We start from the raw sequence: 18,800 nt of genomic DNA on the forward strand, positions 1-18,800 counted from the left end.
CTCTCTCTCTCTCTCTCTAGATAGATAGATAGATAGGTAGATAGAACCTTCATGTTCAACAAAAGAAAACAAAGTAGACATTTGGATTTATATCCTCCAGAAAAATTAACATGAATAAGAATTGCAAAATGTACATAAAATCCTTGTCAAAAATAACGAGGTGATTATTCAAAACGTCTGCCATAGTTTATAAACACATACATGAATGTATTTGTGAACATGTCATGACCATGGTCAGAACTGTGACTGACTGTGACTTTAAACAGAGCAGTGAAGGTCCAACGTGACAGTACGGACGTGACGTGTGCTGCCTTCAGGGAACCTCCGACTAAAGTCTGTGCTGCATTCAACTGTGACGTGCCCTTAAAGTTGTTCTTGTAGCTTGTAGAGCAAAAGTTAAATTATGAAATATCAAGTGAAATAGTCATGACATTGTTGTTTGGTATTCAGATGCATGTGATGCTTCTGTTCTAACTTAACTTCCAAATGTATAACATTTCACACTTCACAATACAATACACTAATTTGTACACGTTAGGCCTACTTTTGTTTTAAAAGCCTCCATCCATACTGTCATTTGTTTTAAATCTTTGCATTCCAGATCTCATTTAATGTAACTAAGCTCATTTACTCAAGTACTGTACTACAATACAATTTTGAGCTAGTAATTGTACTTTACTTGAGTACTTCATATATTTGCTCCACTACATTATATTGAGAAATATTGCACTTGTTACTCCACTACATTTATTTTACTGCTGTAGAACTGTTACTTTGTGGATTAAGTTTTAACATACAAAACTGTTTTAATGAAAAGGTGAAACAATGTTTGTGTAAAGCACTTTGAATTATCCGTTTCTGAAATGTGCTCTATAAATAAAGCTGCCTTGCCTTACGTTTGTAATACCCTACGTTTGCATCGGGCCATGAATGCATCACCATCGTTAAAACTAAACAAACCTTTAAATAACGTGTTAACTAACTACACAGAGTAGCTACAGAGCTTCACCTGGAAGAGACAACTAGTTTAACATCACATTTTTATTCAGGAAAAGCTTATAATACCAACAACAATAGGTAAAACACAATGACCTTTCACCTTTGACTATGTTTGTTCTCAGCAGTAATGGACGGAAGACATGATGTCCCACCCTTTAGCAGAGGCCTGAAGACTATAACAACAATAACAACAACAAAGCAGCAGCTCAGCGTCCTAACAGCTACCGAGGAGCTACATCACCCACTAACAGGTAAATATAACCACGTTATTTCAGCTTATGTCTTTAACAACAGCAGCAGCTAAGTATCTCTCATGTTGCTATCTAGCTAAGCGAGGACACAATGTGACATTACACGTGCTTCCTCTTTTCTTCACCAACAGCTGCAGAACAGAAGACAACAATAACAATAAAACATGTCTGAATAGACTTTCACATGTCATGTTATAAACTGTGCACGGTTACTAATGTGTAGCAAAGATGTAGATAAGATTACATGTGAGTTTTGCTGTAGATCATATATATACTGATCTCACTGCTGTGAATACACCAGCTGCACAGGAGCTATATGTCATTAGCAGGCTGGTCTTTATTTGTACTATATCTTCTTATTAAGTAGTAGATGTGCATTGTTTATTGTTTATTTGTTTTGCACAATTTAAGACTATACAACATAACAAAAATAAATAAATGAATAATATAAAATGCAGGAAGAGGCAAAAAAAAACACTGGGCTTATGTGAAGCCTCCACCTAGAGACAATATTAATATAAAGAAATAATATGGCTATATAATAGTGATAACAAAACAATTAGGACAAGATATATATAATAACAATACAGTAAATATATCAAAAAAGACAAGTGTGTGTGTGTTGCATGGAAGTGTATGGTTAGTGTTGGTTAGTGCATTGTGTTATCTATTGTTAGCATGTGTTACAGCATGGATGTTTACTCATACTGATGTTTACTCATAACACACGGAGACATTCAGGTCTGTCAGGTTGAGACTTGGACCTTAAATGTGGCCACAATTTCTGTGTCTGAACCTAAATTAAACACCAATAATCCCCCTATTCTAATGCAACAACAGGCCATTGCATTCTGCAGATATTTATTGAATGATTTTATGAACTGATAATTCAGACAGTGCCTCTTTGGTATGCTGCTTTAAAAAAACAAACCTCTTTTATTTATTTGCATAATATTAAATAATTGCATAAAGTAAACTCAACAAGGACACACTGTCCGAGCTGCAAATCAGCCTGCTCAGTAGGGATGCACCGATACTGGAACGGATATCGGGACGATACTGATTCAAATAGCTCGATCGAGTGTCGGTGAAAATGGGGCCGCTCTAATAAATTTAATTTTATGTTTATATACAATATACATTATATACTGGAATTTTAATTCCTGTTTAAGTTTTGACCAATTTGTTGCTGCATTAAAAAGGTTTACACTCAAACTGTAATTCCTGTTAATTTCTGGTGTACAATTTATTATTTTAATAATTGCAATTGAATAAATTTATATCTATGTATTTGTTACATTTTGTTTTACAAATTTAGGAAAGCAATGTTTCAAGTCAAGCCTGATGTTGCCTTATACATAAAAGAATGTTCCCAGTCACTTCAACACAGTGAGGCATACAGCTTATTAATTAAACACTAGTATCGGATCGGTACTAGTGAAAGAGTCGAAGGAGAGAAATGACCCTGGTTCATTGTTATGATTCACATAATTCAAGGTTAAATGTATAACAGTGTTAACTTATTGAGGAAGTCTGTATGTTTATAATAAACACAGAAACAACCTTGAGTAATGTAACAACAATATTGGGACAAAAACAGGAGATCATTGCCAGCTTTAGTTGTTTGATTCAACATAACGCTGAAATGATTAGTTGATTCATCCATTAACAGAACATTAATTATAGGGCTGACCCGAATGCCTCGACCGTTGCCATGGTATTCGACATCCAAATCACTAGTATTAAGTATGTAATAATAATGTATAAATCCCCAAATAGCCAATGAAATAATTAATAATCCCACAACATTATTCATATTCAACATTAATTATTATTAGTTATTCTCAGACAGATATCGCTGTTTATTGTGTATAGAGGTGCGTGTGTGTACAGTAGTGCGGCAACGGCACTGTCCTGGACACTGAAACGGAAATACCATCAAATATTTTTCCTCCAAGCCCAAAAAAAGGTATTCAGGACAGCCCTAATTAATTGTCAATTTTATTTAGTTTTTTTCTCATTTTTTAAGAAATTATGCCCCATTCACTTTCTCCATTCTGTCAATTGTGAGAATTTGCTGCATTTGTGTGTTTTATATCCCCATTAATTTAATATCCTAGGGTTTTGCGCTGGTATTTGGACAAAACAAGCTATTGAGACGTCAACGTCATTTTATAGACCAAATGATTGATCAGTTATGAGAGAAAATAATTGGCAGATTAATTAATAATGGAAATAATTGTTAGTTTCAGCCTTGTATTGATACACTATGTTTCGGCCCTGTATTGTGTGTTACACATATAGAGTGATTTAGTGCGTTATCTGATATTGTAATGCCTCTTGACAGCCATCCTGGGATCAGTCCAAATTCTGAATGAATGACTTCTCTTGAGTGAACGCAGCAGGTGCTTACATGTGATCAAAGAGCTTTACTATCGCTGAATGCTCGTTTTACAGGTGTGATGGCAGTTGGAGGGCTGATGACTGCAGATACGTGGCTTTAGGGGTGCAGCGCTGCCCTAGCTTGACGGCACCATGCTGCAGAAAGGTGCGATCCAAATTATCGAATGGGAGGACTTGGACAAGAGGAAGTTCTACTCCCTGGGTGTGTTCATGTCCTTGACCACCAGGGCCACCGTCTACCCGGCCAGCCTCATCCGCACTCGGCTCCAGGTGCAGAAGGGGAAGGCCCTCTACTCCGGCACCTTTGATGCTTTCTGCAAGATCCTGCGAGCGGAGGGTGCGCGTGGCCTTTACCGCGGCTTTATGGTCAATACGTTCACCCTGATCTCAGGACAGGCTTATATCACCACCTACGAACTGGTGCGCAAGTACGTGTCCCAGTACTCGCCCAGCAACACGGTGATGTCGGTGGTGGCTGGAGGGGCGGCGTCCCTGGTGGCCCAGACCATCACTGTGCCCATAGACGTGGTGTCGCAGCAACTGATGATGCAAGGACAGGGGGAACACCTGTCTCGTTTCAAGGTCAAGCCCAAAATGATGCTCACGACAACGAAGCGCAAACCGACTTTCGGACAAACACGCGACATTACGGTGCAGATATTTGCAGCCGATGGTTTCAGGGGATTTTACCGGGGCTACGTGGCATCGCTACTCACGTACATCCCGAACAGTGCACTCTGGTGGCCTTTTTATCATTTTTATGCAGGTAAGTCAACACCCTGTGAGTTATGGTTTATAGTAGCTGTTACATGCATGTGAGAGGTGACTCTGAAACCACAAACATATTGGCCTTACACTGTTGTTATATCCTTTACGTTCTCAGAGCAGCTGTCCTTGATGGCACCCAGTGAGTGCCCCCATCTGTTTCTGCAGGCGTTGGCAGGACCAATGGCAGCAGCGACCGCCTCCACCATCACCAACCCCATGGATGTTGTCCGAGCAAGAGTGCAGGTAAACACTGAAAGACAACCACTGTGCACCACATAAAAGCTGAAATTTCATTTGTATTTACTGAGAAGATTTGAGAGTGTGGGAATATTTTTTTTAAAAAGCCAGTTAATGTTTACATTCACTTACCAGGAGCATTTTGGAAAAGACTTTCTGAGATGGCATTTGGACTTTATTTGGGATTTAGGATACATTTCACATTAACATTTCATTGCTGATATTATTTTGCTGTGATCACATCAAGTCTATCATATCTTGATTAAAAAGGCCAATATTGACCCACTTTATCTAACCCTAATGCACACTTAGTGATGGCTGAGTAAGTGGAAGTTTTGATGAATACAGCATGTGTTTGTTAAGTTATAAAACCTGCAACTCTGTGTTTAAAGCATCTGTGGGCTAAAGGAACAGTTTCTCTAACCTCCGGGCTGTATGGCTTAACCACACAACACCAAATACAGCTGGAGTCAGCTCCTTTTCTCGGTTGCCACACTTCCTCTAGTTCTTAACATTACTCTGTAGTTCCTCAACTTGCTCTTGATTGCTGTGCAACATCAGGCTGATTGGACAACTCATGTTTTTTGTAGATTTGACTGGTTTTATTAGTTTCTCTTTCCTGTGTAAATAAACCTCAATTTGGAACAAAGACCATGTAGCAGAGTTTGGGTGTTTTGAAGTGGGGTTGTATGAGGTATTTATCCATAGTCAGTGTGTTACCTACAGTAGATGACGGTCGGCACGCCCCCAGTTTGGAGAAACAGACGGGACTTATTGCACGGGACTAAAGCAATGTACTGCTGTGGACGGGGCTGGCAGCAAAATGTCTTTTAGCTACCTAAAAGAAAGGCTCACCTACAAAAATCAATATTAGTTTATGTGTTTGCTGTATTTAGAGTATTTTCACCAGTTTATCTTGCTGTCAGACAGCCCTGAAGCCGTTGTTTCCATCTGTGCTCTTGCCAAAGCCAACAGACTCCATTGGAAAAAAACTGTAATTCTACCTCGCAGAACACGGGAGTGGCAGGTCTACCGCTGCCTTGATCGGTTCATTTGTTTGTGCTGTTGTGTGGCTTTGGTGAATCCGAACCAACCAAAGTCACATAATGGCACAAACCATTGATCGAGGCAAAGGTAGACCAGCAACTCCTGTGTTCTGTGAGGTAAAATTACTGTTTTTTCCCCCCAACAATGGAGTTTGGTGAGAGCATAGATAATTGCTTAATTTCCCCGTCGGAAACATAGACTGTGTAGTTGTCTCACAGCAAGGTAAACTAGCAAAAATATTCTTAATATAGTGTACACTGTCTTTAAGGAGGCTAAAATATGTTTTTCTGTCGGCCCCGTCCACAGCAGTACATTGCTTTGCTTCTGTGCGGTAACTCTTGTCTGTTTCTCCAAACTGGGGGCGTGCCGACCGTCATTTACTGTAGTTAATACACTGACTGTGGATAAGTACCTCATACAACCCCACTTCAAAACACCCAAACTATACGTTAAAATCCTTTTCCTCTGAGCCCTGGAGACAAACTATACACCATAAAATTAGTTGACTAAAACAATTTCACCACAAGGTCCATTTAGTAGCTGTTCTGGAGCTTTTGATTGTACAACACGATCTTCCTCAGCAGATGGAGTTCACAGTCCAGTTGTTAAGGTATTGCAAATGTTCGAATTTTGTTTACTTTGCACTGTAAAAACTTTACGTCCATGTTGCCTCAAGATTAAAAGATTATTAACCTTGAAAACAGCAGTTGACAAAACAATCTGTTCTGGAGCTTGTGATTGTATCACATGACCTCCCTCAGTAAAATAAAATGGACTTTTTGGTGAGATTTTCTCGAATCAAAATTTCACGATAAAATGTATTTGTAAATAAGATGATTTACCTCTCACCTGTGTGTTGAAGGTGGAGGGACGATCGTCCGTCATCGAGACGTTCAAGCAGCTGCTGGCAGAGGAGGGCGTCTGGGCGATGACCAAGGGGTTGTCGGCCCGCATCATTTCCGCCATGCCCACGTCGGTGGTCATCGTGGTGGGATACGAGACTCTGAAGAGACTGAGCCTGCGAGCTGAGCTTGTAGAGTCCAGACACTGGTGAAAGGGCCAGAGGGAACCAGGACTGCCTTGTACCAGACTTCAGCCGGGCAGGAACTTTTCACACAGGACCACAGACGTGTGTCCGGTCTCGGGGTAACTGCTCACCTGTCATGCTGCTTTCCACACGCCTTTTAAGATGTGTTGTTTTAATGCAGCAGTTCAAGTGGTGTTGTTTGTCTTTAGGCACACTTTGGAGTCACAGGTGTTTTGTTACCTTGCCTTTTTCTGTTTGTCAACACATTTCTACTGGCTTTCTTTCTTTTTTGCTAAACTGTTAATGTGAAATATGAAGATATAGGTGAAAACAATGTTGTGCATTTTGCCAAAAATTTCCCATCTGAAAAAAACATGACAAATCGATGACTGAAGAAAGTTACTTCTTAAAGTTTCTTTTTGATTAATGCCTCCTGTAACTGTCTATTTTAACAATATGGAATGACTGCACCAGTGTACTTTTTATTCCTGGTTATGCAGTTCAGGGATTTGTTTTTTTTACCGTGTCATACTTTAACGGCACAGAGGCAGCCTAAGCTTGTGAACACTTGACGCATCTTTTGAGTTCACAATCCAGCTGGGTTCGGTTTTCTTTCTTTTAAAAAGGAGCAACTCCGCAGTAAATCACAGTATGTTTTTTTTAATAAGAGCATTTGCGACAAAGCCAGTCTTGTGACTTTTCAATGTGCCAAAATCTGGAGACACAAATGCCATCTATCCAGCGTTTGAAGAGCAGAAAAGCATTCCAGCGAAAAGAACATTTTGTGAAACATCTGCCAAGAATCTCACCTTAGTTGAGGCCTAAAGAGAATAAGATTTATTATTTAATTACAGCAAGGCTGTTAAATTGTACAGAAGAAATCAAAGTGTGAAAATTAAGCTTTACTTCCAAAAGAATATTTAAAGAAGAAGAATCTCAAGAGGTCTTTGTGAAACCTGGCTCAAGTTTGTGTAGTTTGACTGAAAGCCTTTTTGTAATGATTGTAGCTGTGTCACGTGATTTATGTACCAGCGGTCAGTGGTGCGGGTACAATGATGAATTCTACTTATAGATCAGGCTGGCGTTTCTGCTTCTTTTTGACTGTGTAAATGGACTGTACATAAAGTGGCGCTCGACAGAAAAGAGGTGTAAAAGTAACATCACAGGCCTCAAAGAGGTGGGAATTTTCCGCATGGGGTACTTCTGTTAACTCTGTTGTATTGTGTACATTATTTATGCTGCTCAGATGACTGTGGATCAAATCTGCATTTGGTTACAGGGCAGAAACTTTAACCACTTGTTCATTCTGTTTGGTTAAAGGTAACACACACAGAGAGGGAGAGAAAAGGCAACAGCATCACACCAGCAGACACAACTAGTTGCCTTCAGATTTCACCAGTCGCTTAATGAATGTGAGGTACATCAACAAGGCCATATTTAGAAATGACTATTACTGCCAGGAAACACATCTCAGCGAGGTTTGACACTCTGTGCTCTTTCTTTTTTTATAAACTATTAAATGTTTTGCAGGCAGCACTCTTCAGTTTGATGGACCCCAGTTTCTGACGTGATTAGTTTCTGAAAAGCAAATTTAATGGACCTTTTTGCCTGTATAGAGGAGGTGCTGCTACACATGTATTTACCAACTATCTGCTGTGTGTGTAATCATATTAAAGAATTGTTAAAAGTACAGTTTGATGTGTTTTAAACTTCTCGTTCGATGAAAAGTAATAAAGAATTCTGAATCACTGCAGCGGGTTGGTAACTAGTTATATGATGTGTACTTTATGAAGACGTTGTTTTTTAAAAATCCTGACTTTGTTTTTAAAAGGCTGCCTTGTGCTACACAGTCAACGTCAGTTTATTATGAGGCTGCAGTACAGCTGCTGGGCCACCGGAGGGAGCACTACATCACACTTCATCTCCACACTGCTGCTGAAACAAGGTCCCTCCAAACCTGCAGTTCTTCACTGCCTTTGCCGAAATGTTTTAATTTCAAAGAAATTTAACTAAATAGACACAAATTAAATGTGCACTAAGACCAAAAATAAGGAAACTAAGGAGTTGAAAAAGCAAATGAGTGAACGAAAAATAAGAGTAAAACAGGTAAAGTTTCAATTTACTTTTTCGTAAAGGAATAAATTAAAAGTTTTTCTTACCGATTGGAGATTTAAGGAGATGTATAAAGCTTTATCATTTTATCATTTGACCCATCTGATAATCTTGTTTCAGGGCCCCATACCAATTTTCTTATTTCATCCGAAACCTCAAGATAATAAATTTAAGCCCATAATAATTTGAGCCCATAAACTAAAAAAATTAAATGGAAACAAAAGTAAAAAATCAACCCTTTTATTTGACCGTAGTGGGCCAGTGCAAAATAAACCATAACATTTACAGCTTCCCTCCCTCCCTCCCCAATTACCAACTTCAACTCCATGATTAGAGTAAACAGCTCTGCGGATGCTCTCCTCTCATAGCCCGTACGGGACGTCGTCAATCACATGGGACAGTCGTAGATGTGGATGGCGCGGTCGTCTCCGGCCGAGATGATCTTTGAGCCTTTGCTGTTGTATTTTACACTCCACACCTGAAGACAACAGGACGAGATTTGAGTCGCGTGTGAAAAGCGCAATTCCATAATCACAAAAGTCCACATTTTGGGAAAATATATTATACAGTTTTGTAAAACAGGTAATAACAAAATGAACCCTTTGAAAAACAGGATCCTCAAAAGTTGATAATGATGCTAAGATTGATTAGAAAGATCTACCTGGATTTACAGCATTATACATTTTGTTCTGCTACTGATCAGCTGCATCAAAGACTGAAGAAGTGTAAGGCAGTTAAAGGGACGGTTTGTAGGATTTGGCGACATCTAGCAGTACCCCTCCGCTCACTCCTCCTTTTACAAGACTGCGGTAACGTGAGCCATTGAGTGCAAAACCATGGTGACGTCGTTCATCTCACTCAGAGGCCATCCTTAAAGATATAACACTACTTCAGGAGCAACAGAAGTCAGATGGCGGCTATCATGGTTTTGCACTCTTCGCAGTTTCACAAGTGTGTCAGAGAACTACGGTGGCATTCAGGTAACGTAAAAATGCGAAACGCTCGAGCCAGTGTTTGGTTTGCTACTTTAGAAATGTAGCAACATGGTGGAGCAACATGGCGGAGCAACTTGGCGGACTCTGAAGAGGACCTGCTCCCTATGTAGATATGAAGGGTTCATTCAAAGATTCTTAGTTACCAGTGATTATACACTAATGAAAACATAGATACGAATAATACATTTCATTTCTGCTAAAAGATCCCCCGAAATGTTACACACTGTTCCTTAAAAGCACACCTGAACAAAACCACGCAGGTATACAAGTTAAAAATGGAGCGGTCACGGATTCTACTCTTTGAGCTTTTTATAAGCATCTCAAAAATGCAATTTGATCAGAAACTATAAGCGGTGCAAGGAGCTGAGAGCTCAGCAAACAAGGGCTGAAAAATGCTCTGAATAGAAGAACCCAAGCAAAGCTGAACAAATTAATTATCTCTAAACTGTCCCTGTAGATGTTCTGGTTTTTGCCGTCATTTCACGATGACTCACAAAAACAATATGGCCGAGTCAACCGCCTCCGATCTCCTCTCTGAGGAGCCGTGATATTTCATTTAGAGGCAAACAGATCAACCTCCCCACAGGCGTCTGCAACCAGGGATCTAATGACAGCCGGGTTTATTGGTTTAGCCCGAGCTGAAACGTCAGAGAAGGGTCATGTGAGAGGCCACTCCATGACATTGGCCGTATTGATTCCCCCCCCACACAACACATCAGCACCTACAGCAGATGGATTTTCTCACTTTGAATCTGATTATAAAACACACTCGGTGAGGAGATTCAGGGTTATCTTTTGTTACCTGGTCTTGATGGTCGAAGAAAGTGTTGATGCACGCTCTGGTGCTGGCGTCCCAAACCTTCACACTCTTGTCAGACGAGCTGAGAGAAGCAGAGGAGAGAAGACGTGTTTTAACAGTTCATCTTGGCTGACCTGCTCTGTTTATTTTGGCACCGTGAACTGGAAACTTTGTCTGAACTTTGTCGGTTTCACACAACGGGTGTGAAAAGCATGGGAAAGTAGACGACAGGAAAACACGTTTGCTTTTGTACACTGACAGTCGAGAGCAGATGCTCACACAATTATTTGCTATTATATTTTAATGTATTTACTATGGCATAGTCTGTTTCAGGTCTTTCAACATTTGCTTCATGTGGTAATATGCAGCTTTATGCCGAATTCAGACCAGGCAGCGGCGAAGTGTGGTTTGCCACAATAATTACATGTTCCTGCGGCCCTGAGGCGTGTTCATGTGTTTCAGGCGGGAATACATTCTTCGTAACACAGGTCGACATGTCACAGGAGTCACAGATCTGTTTACGGATTGGCTGCAGGTCCTCTTTGGCCGCACTTTGCAGCTTAAAGTTAAACTTTTCCCAACTTTTGTTTGGCCGCACTTCGCCACAGAATCAAACTGCCGCAGCTCGTTGAACTTAGGAGCGGCTGCCGCAGCTTTTCATAGAAATTGAATGGCAGTTTGTCGCAGTTCGCATTTCACCGCTGCTCTGGTGTGAATTTGGCATTACGCATCAGCACAGAAAACTATTCCTCTGTTTTCTAGCAACCTGAAGTGGTTTTGAATTTGGGGTGTTTCCATTGTACCTTGAGACAAAGTGGGTGTTATCTGGGGAGAAGGCGACATTAAGAACCCAGGATCCGTGTCCACTCAGTGTGGCGGCCAGGTTGGCATGTTGCCTGTAAAACAATAAATGACAGTTTAAAACAAATGCTTCTTTCTTTTGTCCTTCTACTGTTTTGTGTTTGTAATTTGTAACATCTTTAACACTCATAGAAACAGAATGATGGTGCACCCTTCCTTGCCCTCTCTTGTTCTGAGTGTATATATTTAATTTGACATTGTATAATGCAGTTCTTTCATGTCAAAAGAACCACAAGCTGATCATCAGGAGGATCCACGAGCTGCCGGCTAAACTCACACGTCATATATTTTGATGTAGCCGTCGTCGGAGGCGGTGACCAGGAGCTGGGAGTCGGGGGAGAAAGTGAGGGATCTGATGGGCATGGCGTGACCTGAAGGGAGACGAGACAGTCAGTCAGTCAGTTAGCTTCCTCACTGAGGTCTTAAATTTGAGGGATCTCTGCCTCCTTAATACTAAAACATATTTGACAAACATATGTACAATATGTATATGTTGTATTCATTTGCCAGTATGTGTTCAAAGCTAATTTCCTCAAGACTATATTCATAATTTACGTTATGACTGGCCTCATATCTTTAGTTTTAACTTCACTTTTCATGTAAAGACGTTGAAACTGTCTTTACACGCCTGTCAGATGCATTCTAGTGCTAAAAAGATCAATTAATTAATTAATAAAATAGTAAATTAATTGATTATTTGTTTAATTAATTTAAGTAATTTATCAGGCAAAAAGGAATTTGAAGACATCACCTTGACCTCTAAGAAAGTGTGGTGGGCATTATTCATAATTATAATCACTAGTTGCAGCATTAGATCTATCATTTATTACCTAAATAATGAATATTAATATTTGAACCTACCTTCCAGTGTGTGGAGCAACTTTCCAGTTGCGATGTCGAAGATGTTGATGATTCCATCGATGGCTCCACTGGCCAAATATTTTCCATCAGGGCTCTGAGGGGGCAAAGACATGAGACTGGATGAGCTATGGCTGGTTCTTAAAGCCCTTAATTTAAAACGAGCTTTGGACCTGAGCAGACGGTTAAGAGTTAAAAGAATGATTAAGAAGAAACACAAATCAAGATGAGTTGTTGTAAAGACGAGACAGCGATGTCTCCACCCAGCCGACCAAAAAGGACATTTTATGGTTCCTTACGTAAGCTATGCTCAGGATGAATTTCCCCCGAGTGTCCAGAGAATATTCTTTCTTGCCACTTTCCACACCGAAGATGTTGACCTTGCCATGATGGCTTCCTGTGGCGATGTGTTTGGAGTCTGGGGAGAAGGCGACCGACCACGCGTCAACTAGAGAGGAGAGCAGACAGACACAGAGGGAAGGTTGAACACATCAGACTGATTCTGCTCAAGGATGTTTATTTTAACGATGCTGTCTACAGCAAACACAACCTTATTAATGCAACGTGTCACCGAGTTCAAATGTCTTTTTTAATGTGTGCACCTACTGTGTTTTCTAAAGGTGAACCTATGTGTCTCGTCATTAAACCTACTTTCTGCTCTGTTAATCAACCTTGAGCCAATAAACTAAATATTATAACGTAAAAAGAAAACAAAGGTTTTACAGTAACAGGACTCACTTCTGAAGACTCCAAATATACCAAAATACAGTACGTCCCAAGAGAGGAAAAAAAAGGTCTTTAATCCAGTGACCCAGACCAACCACTGAGTGAAACAGAGTGTCACTAATGGAAGGTGACGTGACATTAGATGAAGTACAGCCTGGTTCCAAATCCACAACAACAGAGACATTTCAGGGTGTGGGGTTCAGAGTAAAAAATAAAACAAGCTTGCTGTGCTACACAGCAGAGCAGACAAGCTGTCATCCCCTGCAGGTTTGTTTTAATACTAACTGGGTGACAATTTCCTTTGTAGTGACCTTATTCCAGCCTTGCTGAGTGCTACAGTAACAAAACAGTGAATGGACACTCAATACAACACAGTAAGACCATATTCACAAGGTCAAATCAGCTACCTTTTTATCAGATGTATGAGTCTAGAAGCCAAGTTATACACTATATGACTATTCTCTATGTCTGTAAAAAATTATAAAATACTGGAAAGTCTCATAAATAAACATATTAGTCCAGTCCCATATTGATAAGAGTATTAAATACTTGACAAATCTCCCTTTAAGGTTAATTTTGAACAGATAAAAAAATGTGTGATTAATCAATCACAAATTTGTGATTCGCGATTAAATATTTTAATCGCTTGACAGCCCTAGTAACGACGAAACCCAGCCAAAGAAATGTACAATAGGGCTGCTGATTATTTTTAAAATGGATTATTCAGACGATTATTCTCACAAATGGGAATCATCAAATGTTTATTTTTTGCTTGAAAACGGACTTAAACGTTTAATCTACAATCAAAACAGCTGCCGAATATCCTGTTTCTGTTGGTCAACTAATTGATTTAACTGTAATCAATCAGTATCTTACACTAAACAAAATGACATGCTGACTGTGAGTGGGAATGTTACAGTCAGTCATCAGTTTGATAAATCAATAATTAAGTTGATAAGTTAAACGTAAGAAGCAAAACCACAGGTGACATGAATTTAGGGCAAAAGCTGTCATATTCAAAATCTAATAGAAAATCACAGAGAAAATATAATATTCATTTCATGTTTTTATCTTTGTTTTATTTATTTGATTCTATATACATTTTATTTGATTTCTTTGGCTGTGACGCACTTTGTGACCAGTGTCTGTGAAAGGTTCTATATAAATAAACTTTGCTTGCTCGCTAATTCAGACGTCAGATTTAGTATTATTATTTATTGTATATTTATCCAGGATAGTCCCATTGAGATTAAAAATCTCTTTTCCGAGGGAGTCTCGGCCAAGGAGGCAGCATGAAAGTTTCACACAAAAGCACAAATAAGACAGATATAGAGCTGAGGGGAAGCCTGATTTCTCTACTCACCACCCAATACAATTATTAATCAATAGAAAATGTCAGTAATCCTCTGAGGCCCAGTCGTACCTGGTCCGGCGTCCACGGACTTGATCTGTTTTCCAGACTCCAGGTCCCAGAGACGGATGTGAGCGTCGAGGGAGCTGGAGGCGGCGATCGCTCCGTTGTGACTGATGTCCACTGACACCACGCCCAGCTGGTGGCCCTCCAGAGTCCACTGCAGCTCCAGCTTCTCATCTGACCTGCAGGAACAGAGTGAGATTATTCAGGCACGTCAGGTCGAATAAACTAAATTTTTAAGCCAAAACAAACTACCAGTTCTTAAAAGTGCTCAGAAAAAAAGAAATATCTACAATTCAACGACAACCGTGGAAACCATCTGACCTTGATGTGAAATTATTTTCTCAAGTTAATGTTTATTTCTGTATCACATTCAACAAAACCTTATGAGAAACTGGGTGATAGAAAAGACAAGAAACAAAACCTATAGTGACAGCGTGACACCCAATTATATCACTATCACAGATTCTTATTCCTTTTAATAACCATACGCTGTGAAACGTGTTGATTTTATTTATTAAATAAAAGCATGTCAAACTATATATGTCTGGCCCTTGATGTGATTCTCATTTCCTGGACATTGTTATTTCTTTATTTGTCAATTTTTATATGGCCTTTAAAAATGTACAGGTATAATCTCCCCTTTGCTTTAAAATGATTATTAATACTATTATTATTATATTTGTCTGTTTTTTTTACATACTGGTAATCTGTTTTACTGTTTCTGTTTTATGTGAGTTATTTTTTTTTAAATGTAAAAGATCTTTTTAAAAGACACTAAAAAATTTGGTGAATATATATAGAAAAAAATCTAGATGTTAATTAATGAAGACTGATGACAAAAGAAAAAAAAACATAAATATAATGTATTAAGTGGTATTGCCATGTGGAGGTGCGTCAAAAAAAGCACTCACCATTTCCAGACTTTCACCATATCATCTAGTGAACCGGTGACAATAGTATCCGACCCATCCGCCTCACTTTTACCCCACGCTGCCGTCCAGATAGCATCATCGTGTGCTGAGAGGAAACAAACCACAGGTGAAAATTCAGATGATAGTGTGAGTACAAAGTGATGTTTAATACCTGAAACTAGCAGGGTGGATGGAAAAAATATTTAAAGGATATGTCCGGCATTATTCTAAATCTTTGTTCTTATAGACAAATCCCATGAAAACACAAAAAACAGTAATTTGTTAGTATGATTCTGAATACTTTCTGACTTTCCTGTCCTGTCTGTGGTTCTCCTCCCCAAGCCTGTTAGTTAAAAAAGATTATAAATATAAAGTTTCTGTTTACAGAAAGGTTTTAGCAAACGTTACTCAAAATGGAGTAAATTGTGCATTAGTGCATCTGGACAGGGAGGTCAGGAGGTGAAGCTGATTCCCGCCGGTCATGATTCCCCTAACGGACTAAGACTGATACAAACACTCTCACCCTGGACACTGATCCTTAACTGCACTACAAATTAACAATATACTTGCATTTAATTTTGCACTACTTGCACCATGTTCACCTCACTAGGTTTTACTTGGCTAACACTGCAAAGCACTTCACATTTATATATGAGTAATATTACCCCACTTATTTTAAGTTATTGTTTATAAATATTGTACAGTTCTTTTGCTCTTTTTTGCTGACAGCTGCTGTAACAGTAAAATATCCCACTGAGATTAACAAAGTACTGCATCAATCTATCATTAATACACATTTGGTTCTCTAGAGAGTGGCGGATGTGGGATTGACTCAAAATAAATTACAGTAAGAAAGAAGTCTTTTAAGGGATTTGTTGACAATAAGAAAAATATCACTATCACAATATATTGTCTCCTTTTAGCAATTTGTGGCAATTACGCGTCTTGTGCTGGCTGAAATACAATAAGATTCGACAACAACAACAAAAAAAGGAAAAAGTGGTGGTAGTAGTTCTGAATAACAGGACTTTCTGTGGAAAATTACCGGTAGTTTAATTAGTTATAAGAAGAGTTATAGTTATATACAGTGAAATTTGTTTGTCCATGTTTTAACTCACCGTGTTCTTGCTTGAAAAGAATGCTGTACTGAAATAACCAAAACACACAAGTTTACTGTTAATCTTTCAGCTTTTTTTCACCCAGAAAACAAACAAAGTGAAGAAATGTGGGAGTATTTAAATTGGTTGCTTACTTGAGTGCTCATGTTTTTGGTCCTGGGACTCAGAGAGCCAGTTAGATTACCTCACTTAAACCTGAAAACAACATTAAAGTGTTAAGTTAGTTTTGACAAAGCAGGACATTTTCATTCATCTGTCAATAGAATAGAATAGAAAGCTTTATTGTCATTGTATGAAATACAACGAGATTCACAGTTGCCACTTCTGGTCAGTGCTTTAAAACAAATACTTGACAAGACTAAACTAGGCAGATAAAACATATAACAGGTAAAACACACACAGTTATAAAGCAAATAAAACAGCTAAAGTAGATGTCATAAATAAATATAAATAGAAGTATTACACTAGAGGTATAAAATATAAAAATAGATGTAATGTAAACAGAGGTAATTGCACTTGTAAAATAGGTAGGGTAGATGTAATAAATAAATATAAACAGAAGTGTTACACTATATATTGTATATATACACTGTATATTGCATCAAGGATAACTAGCTAGCTAGTTTGAAATACACACTATAGAGCTTATATGTGTAGAGCTCCAAGTTAATGGAAGAACAGACAAATTAACAACACATAAAACCGAAGATTGACAGCAACATATCAGATGATAAAGCTGCTGAACTACTGCGGCTAACTGAAGCTAGCTGTGACTAGCAGCTGCAGGTTGTTGCTGCAACAACAGTTTTGCTGTTTTAACGTCTATAAGATCATCTGGTGATCTCCCAGTTTACAGGACTAACTCTACTGACTATAGAGTATCTAACTATGATATAAAATGCGCTCACGAACCTTCAAACCTCCTGAAAAGACGTTTTATTCAGTTTCTGAAGCTCGCTGATTTACATGTGAGACGCCATGGCAACATTTGACGTCACTTCCGCTTCTCCGTCTTCTTCGTTTGTTTAAAAACGGTGGGCGAATAACACATGAAGCTCGCTATCGCCACCAGCGGACCTGTGGAGGAAAAGAGCAATTACTAGACATGAAAATGAAACGATTTATTTAATTAAAAAACACTTGTAGATTTTATTTTGTTGTTTTTAATTTATTTTTTTTACTTGTGTATATTCTTTTAACTTATTTATCTATTTTTTATATGCAATATTTGTTTCCTGTATCTATACTGGCTTATTTTCCATTAATATTAGGTTTGTTAAGTTTCTTTGTACCGAGAATGTTGTTATTGGGGACGTGTGTGAATGCAAATGAAAAAAAAAAAGAATATAATATTGAAAAAAAAAACACTTGTAAAAAGAATAATTTAATAGCCCTTTGAATTAATAATACAGTTAATTTTTTTTTATTGTGTGATCAAGTGATTACAAAACAAGTGAAGACAAGTAAAGGGACATATAAAAAAAAGAAACAATGTTATACAAATAAAGACAAAAAAAACCTCCAAAAAACAAGGGGACAAAAGCAAAAAAAAGACTTTAGCTAAATATATAGAATAAGACAGTTAGATAGGTGTGAGGGAGATCAACATGGGCATGGTAACAAAAAGTAATAAAACCCAGTAATAAAACACCAAACAAATGTGAGAAACATATATTTGTAAATGGAATAACAAAATAATTTCAGTAATTCATTCACTGACAGTGAGACAGAGAACTGGAATTATTACTGTGTTGATTAGCCTATAAAAAAATCCCAATTGTTTTATGAAGAATTTTATTGATAGCCCAGTTTAAATTAAGTTACATTGAATTAATCTCATTATACAGATTGTTTTACACACAGTTACAGCTTGTGTGTAAAGATATTTTAGATTTTGATAATGACTCATGATTAATATTTGGCCTTAGATGAGACTTCAGGATGTTCAGGAGTTCCTGTTTGTCTTGACTACAATAATAATGGCATAAAGTTAAACCTATACGATGCAGAGAGAAAGGCAAACCTGAGCCTGTAGAGTAGGCAGAAAAATATTCCAATATTCTGACAGTTGCTGCAGCAGCAGTCTGAGCTCCACAAAACTCAAAAATGGTTGTCAAGATAAAGTTTCAAGAGAATTATTTCAAGTCGTGGAAAGCGAACACAGCCAGCGGGTTTTAAATAACTCCTGCAGTAAAGCTGAAATGGCCAGTTGTGTTATAGAGAAAAGACATCAGTGTGAATCTCCTGACAGCCTGAGTGAAGAAGATGAGA

At 38.4% G+C, this 18,800-nt stretch overlaps 2 protein-coding genes across 2 annotated transcripts; one reads left to right on the forward strand and one right to left on the reverse strand.

Moving 5' to 3' along the window:
* The first annotated feature begins 315 nt into the window (after positions 1–315).
* Positions 316–8,480, forward strand: slc25a44a (solute carrier family 25 member 44a). The gene is made up of 4 exons (XM_074633896.1): positions 316–1,250; positions 3,708–4,419; positions 4,537–4,664; positions 6,568–8,480. The coding sequence occupies exons 2-4, from the start codon at positions 3,786–3,788 to the stop codon at positions 6,757–6,759; spliced, it is 954 nt and encodes a 317-aa protein (XP_074489997.1). The 5' UTR covers positions 316–1,250; positions 3,708–3,785; the 3' UTR covers positions 6,760–8,480.
* A 588-nt stretch (positions 8,481–9,068) lies between these two features.
* Positions 9,069–17,564, reverse strand: skic8 (SKI8 subunit of superkiller complex). Its single transcript, XM_074633897.1, has 11 exons — positions 17,442–17,564; positions 16,664–16,724; positions 16,530–16,557; positions 15,412–15,517; positions 14,507–14,679; positions 12,657–12,805; positions 12,361–12,454; positions 11,777–11,870; positions 11,442–11,534; positions 10,642–10,720; positions 9,069–9,322 (listed from the first exon to the last, which is right to left on the reverse strand). The coding sequence occupies exons 2-11, from the start codon at positions 16,673–16,675 to the stop codon at positions 9,233–9,235; spliced, it is 918 nt and encodes a 305-aa protein (XP_074489998.1). The 5' UTR covers positions 16,676–16,724; positions 17,442–17,564; the 3' UTR covers positions 9,069–9,232.
* Between the last annotated feature and the right edge of the window lie 1,236 nt (positions 17,565–18,800).

Source organism: Sebastes fasciatus, chromosome 4 (genome assembly GCF_043250625.1).
Source record: "Sebastes fasciatus isolate fSebFas1 chromosome 4, fSebFas1.pri, whole genome shotgun sequence".
In the NCBI taxonomy this organism is placed as follows: domain Eukaryota; kingdom Metazoa; phylum Chordata; class Actinopteri; order Perciformes; family Sebastidae; genus Sebastes; species Sebastes fasciatus.